Consider the following 4,784-nt stretch of genomic DNA (forward strand, 5'->3'; position numbering starts at 1 on the left):
CTAAAAGGCCACAGCCATCACAAATCGGTTGCATTGTGGGGTTTCTTTCCAATAGTTTGGCCCACTTGCCTCCGATGGGGAACAGTCCATGAAGGAGACTCATCGGAGCCTCAGAGTCAGACTGGATTTGATTGCGCCCCAGGCCTCGCCCTCACCTCGGCGTCCTCCGCGGCCTCTGCCCACGCACGACTTTGAAGAAATCTGATCTGGATGAAAAGAAAAAAAGAAACAACCTGATACCGCAGCCAAACTTAATTACCCATGAGCCTCAGCTGACTGTAGACGCTTTAAAGCCGAGGGACTGAAGGCTTCTTCTGGAGTTTTTTTTTTTGTTGGGTGTCTGTGACTGGAGGACTATATGAAGGCTGGTGAGAGCTCCAAATGCCCCAGTGGTGAACTCTGCACGGCGTACAACCCACAGACAGCGTACAGCTGATGTGAAGACGGTCATTTGGATTTTAACTTAGAGACTAATCGGAACTGCTTTGCAGTCGATGGCTCTGCAGGACCTGTGCCGATCCCGGGACTTCCTTTTGGACTCCAAGGAGACTTTTTTTGGATCTTTCTGGGGAAACATGACGAGCAGGTCGCCTCTTCACAGCTCAGCTGATTTCTTCCATTTCTACACGCCGACTGCCAAGTACCTTGGACAAAGCCCAATAGAATTCGGCCAAGTCCGAGATTCGGGCGCCGCCGTCCTGCGCACCGACCCGTCCTGCTCCTTGCCTACTAGCGTTGCCGTCGCCGCCACCTGCTCCCAGTCCGTCCCGCTGCCCTTCCCCATGTCCCACGGCACCACCACCCTCGCCTTCGTGTTCCAGGGCGGCGTGCTGGCGGCGGCTGACACTCGCTCCAGCTGCGCCGGCCTAGTGGAGTGCCCCTCGGCCCAGAAGGTCCTGCCGATCCACAGCCACCTAGTGGGCACCACCTCAGGCACGTCTGCCGACTGCGCGCTCTGGAAGCGGATCCTGGCACGGGAGCTGCGCCTATACCAGCTCCGCCACGGCCGCCGGCTGTCCACGGCCGGGGCGGCTAAGTTGCTGTCGCACATGCTGCACCCGTTCAAGGGGACGGAGCTGTGCGTGGCGGCTACGCTGTGCGGGTGGGACGTCGGAGGCGGAGACGGAGAGGAGCGATCAAACAGGAGCAACGGAAATTCCTGCGGGCCCAGCCTTTACTACGTGTGCAGTGACGGCACTCGCCTGCAGGGGGCGCTATTCTCTGTGGGCTCCGGGTCTCCCTACGCCTACTCCATCCTGGACCAGGGGGTCCGCTGGGGCCTGACGGCGGAGGAGGCCACGGCGGTGGCCAGGGAGGCGGTGTACAGGGCCACGCACAGGGACGCCTACTCCGGGAACAACGTGGACGTCTACCTGGTCTCCTCGGGGGGCTGGGCCCGCCGGCGGAGGGAGGACCTGAAGGAGGAGTATTACAGGGAAAAGGCCAGACGGGAGAGGCAGCAGGAGGCAGCGGGGACGTGTGTGACGGCGCCTGAGTAAAGACTGGGAAGTAAACAAAGACGGAGGCAGGGGGGGCAAAACGTCAGGGAGTGTTTTGGAGAATTCTCATCCTCGCAGCGGATCCTAAATTAATGAAGAGGACAGGCTGTTGTACACTCCGGGCTATTTCTCTGATGATTTCAGTGTGCGTATCGTTCCCCTGAATAAACAGCCGATGTTTTGTTTGCCTTGATGATAAAATGTTTTTTCCAACGGCACACTGCTCGCTGCGACAACGTTGGGGAAGCTAATGAATCATTGCAAGTACGACAGTTAGGTTTTGCTGTCATTGAAAAAAGGAATGGTTCTTGCTTGCATGTCTCAGTTTAAAAAAAAGAAGAAAAAGGACTGAAACATTTAAAAAGGCCTTTGAACGTTCTATTGAAATGTGGCTACTGTGTGTGAACTGTTCCCATTGTGGCAATAAACGCTGGACTGGTTTCTTTATTGATTTGACAAGTAAAAGTGGAAAATTGCTGAACTTGTTGGTTTTTGATGTTCTGAGGGTCTTGTGTTAAATTTAGAATAATGGTTCCTATTTTAACGACAATGGTTCTATGAGATATTGGGGCGGAATAAGAATGTAGCTGGTGATCCTGACCAAAAATGTGATATCTGAAAAATCTGAATTTGATGAAGAAAGTTTCTCAAGGGTTACAAGCTCCGCCCCATGTGAGGAAGCCAGGTTGATGTTGAGTATATTTTGTTACAGAACCTAAGGTTGTGGCTCTAAATACCAAAAATGTGCGAGAATGTCAATGAAAAGCTGACATATTTAATATATCTGTTTCGTATACACATACCTATGTCTGTGTTTTATACCTTCATCTCAAATTAAATAATAAATTGAACACATAGTTTTAACAATTGAACAATTTCACAAATTGGGCATTTCAAATCCATAAAACCATCCCAAAGTTTCACAGCAGGAAAGTTTCACAGGACGTTCTCTCTGTGAAACTCTACAACTGTTATGCACATCAGAAAATGAACACCAGCGAATGCTCAACCAGTAGAATTTCAATTTTGGCGGCCCCTGCTGGCCAAACTCTAGAATACAGGTTTTTGGCACTTCCTCTTTGGCCTCCCTTTCTGGAACTGGAAACTGCGCCCATCTCTAAATACAGTCAATGTCTGTATCCCAGTGTCCCAGCCTTCTTCCTGGATGCTTCCCATCATTACAGTCTTGGCAAAAGTTTTTTTAGCAACAGAATAATCAGGTTAATGAAAAACAACCCTGGATTTATGGAAGCCAGTCTTGTCGATCCTGTTGCCAATTTTTTTTTTTCTCTTTCTTTTTCTTTGCGGAGGCTGGTTGTGATCAGCTGGAAGCCAGCGAGAGGAGTAGATGGTCTCAGTGGGTCCTGTCCCCCATGCCTCCCCCACCCTCCCTCAGCCTCCTCTCCCCTTTGCAGGGCTTCTTCAAAGCCTTTCTGCTCCGTTTTGACGGCGCCGACTCCTCGGATGTAAACTCCAGCTGAGAAAAGATCAAACTGCAGCCGAGTGTGTCCATAAAGAGGAATGTCACACACATCCTGCCTTCCAAGTTACATCAGTTACATCTCGGGGCCTTTTCTTCCTCTCGTCCTCCTCCTCCTCCTCCTCCTCCTCCCCCTCCCCCTCTACTTGTGTGAACACGCTTTGAAAACATTTGACCGCAAGACCCAAACATTTGCCAAAAAAAAAAAAAAAGAAAGAAATGTTTGACAGCTCCTTCTCTCGCACAATGTAAATTTGTCAGGGGCACGCTCACATCCTCACCCACATATTTATCAGCCGGCCCGGGTTTGTTTATGCTGTTTTTCTTTCCCTTTTTTTCTCTCTCTTTACCGTCATTGATCTGTCGCGCCTTCCACTGTGATGAATTCAAGGGATCCGATGAGTCACCCTCAGGTGGCAAGTTTCCTTTCTTATTAAATCAGTGAACACATGTCTCACCTGTTTGAAGCCCCTCTTGTTGTTGTTTTTTTTTTCCACTCTGGGACACAGAACTCAAGAATGATCAAGAAACGCCCAGTGAGCGCATGAATAATCACTTTATTGAGATTCTCAAAGCTCACTGTGCTGAAAGCCATGAGGTTTTTTTTCATACTTTTCCAAAAGATCAAACTTTCTTTCCTTTAATTAAAAAATATGTCAAAGAATTAGCATATTCTATTCCAGGAGGTGTGGAATAAAACATCAAAAATTGGAGGGAAAATCATTTTAGGTTGACGCTATGATGCTAAATCTCACGGTGTGTTTTGATCTTGCTCATCTGAAGAGTTTGTGGGAGAAAAAAGGAGCAAAATACATCAAAAGTCCCACATTATACGGTTTATCCACCCAAACTTTAGTAGAGCAGCAAGGCATCATTAGCAAAAGAATAAAAAAAAACACTGTGTATCTACAGAAAATAGCCCTCTGTTTACAGCGCATAGTATACATTTGGAAAGGGACTGAAACAGGGTGGTCTGGTGGGCGAGGCCACCACCTAGCTTTGGATCCATCCACATCTCATCAATGGCCACTTATTCCATGCGTGACATCACAATTGTGGTTTCTGATTTGTGGAGCAAGAGCAAGAGAAGTAAAATATGCACTTCATGTCATTGTTAGATAACGCTGGCGATGTATTTTAGAAATTATTGGAGACGTTCATCCTTGAGATTTAGATTTTTTTTTCTTTGAAGTTATTCACATTGTTTCTTCGAAAATGTGATTTTTTTTTATTTTTATTATAAAAGCAGCCATTAAAATGTGCCAAAGTCAAGATTGAATGAGGCCGCGTGCCAGCAATATGCCATTATAATGGGGTGATCATCAATTTCCAAGAAAGAAAATCACATCACTGACTGTGTGTGTGTGTGTGTTGGGAGGGGGGGGATAATTATAGTCATATAGTCAATTATAGTCATAAATCCAGGACGTGTGTTAGAAGGAAGGAGGGGGGAAAAAACTACAAATGGTGGAATTTTATCTTTTAATGCAGCAATTTTCTGCTCCGGCTTGTTCTGCCGGAGTGAGAGAAGAACAAACGTCAAGTCTTGGAGTGATTGCACACTGACTGGCTCTTATAAATCAGATAACGGAACACAGCTGCTGCTGCTGCTGCCGACGCTGCAGCTGCTGCCTCAAGCAGGAGTGTGCAGAGAGTTGTAGGGGGTATTTTTTTTTTATTTATTTATTTATTTTTATCATTATTAATTTATTTACTTTAGGGGGGTGGGAGAAATAACGTGACCGTGAGCGAGGGAGAGAGAGAGAGTGGGAAAAATGGGTGCGTGTTGTTTGGCGAGAGACGTA

At 47.3% G+C, this 4,784-nt stretch overlaps 1 protein-coding gene across 1 annotated transcript; it reads left to right on the forward strand.

Annotated features, from left to right (window-relative positions):
- Positions 1–19: 19 nt before the first annotated feature.
- Positions 20–3,364, forward strand: psmb11b (proteasome 20S subunit beta 11b). The gene has a single exon (XM_076045353.1). It carries the CDS (start codon positions 495–497, stop codon positions 1,497–1,499), a length of 1,005 nt encoding a protein of 334 aa, XP_075901468.1. The 5' UTR covers positions 20–494; the 3' UTR covers positions 1,500–3,364.
- The last annotated feature ends 1,420 nt before the right edge of the window (positions 3,365–4,784 follow it).

Source organism: Nelusetta ayraudi, unplaced genomic scaffold (genome assembly GCF_046127955.1).
Source record: "Nelusetta ayraudi isolate G7.1 ecotype Tasmania unplaced genomic scaffold, CSIRO-AGI_Nayr_v1 ptg000084l, whole genome shotgun sequence".
NCBI classification, from domain to species: domain Eukaryota; kingdom Metazoa; phylum Chordata; class Actinopteri; order Tetraodontiformes; family Monacanthidae; genus Nelusetta; species Nelusetta ayraudi.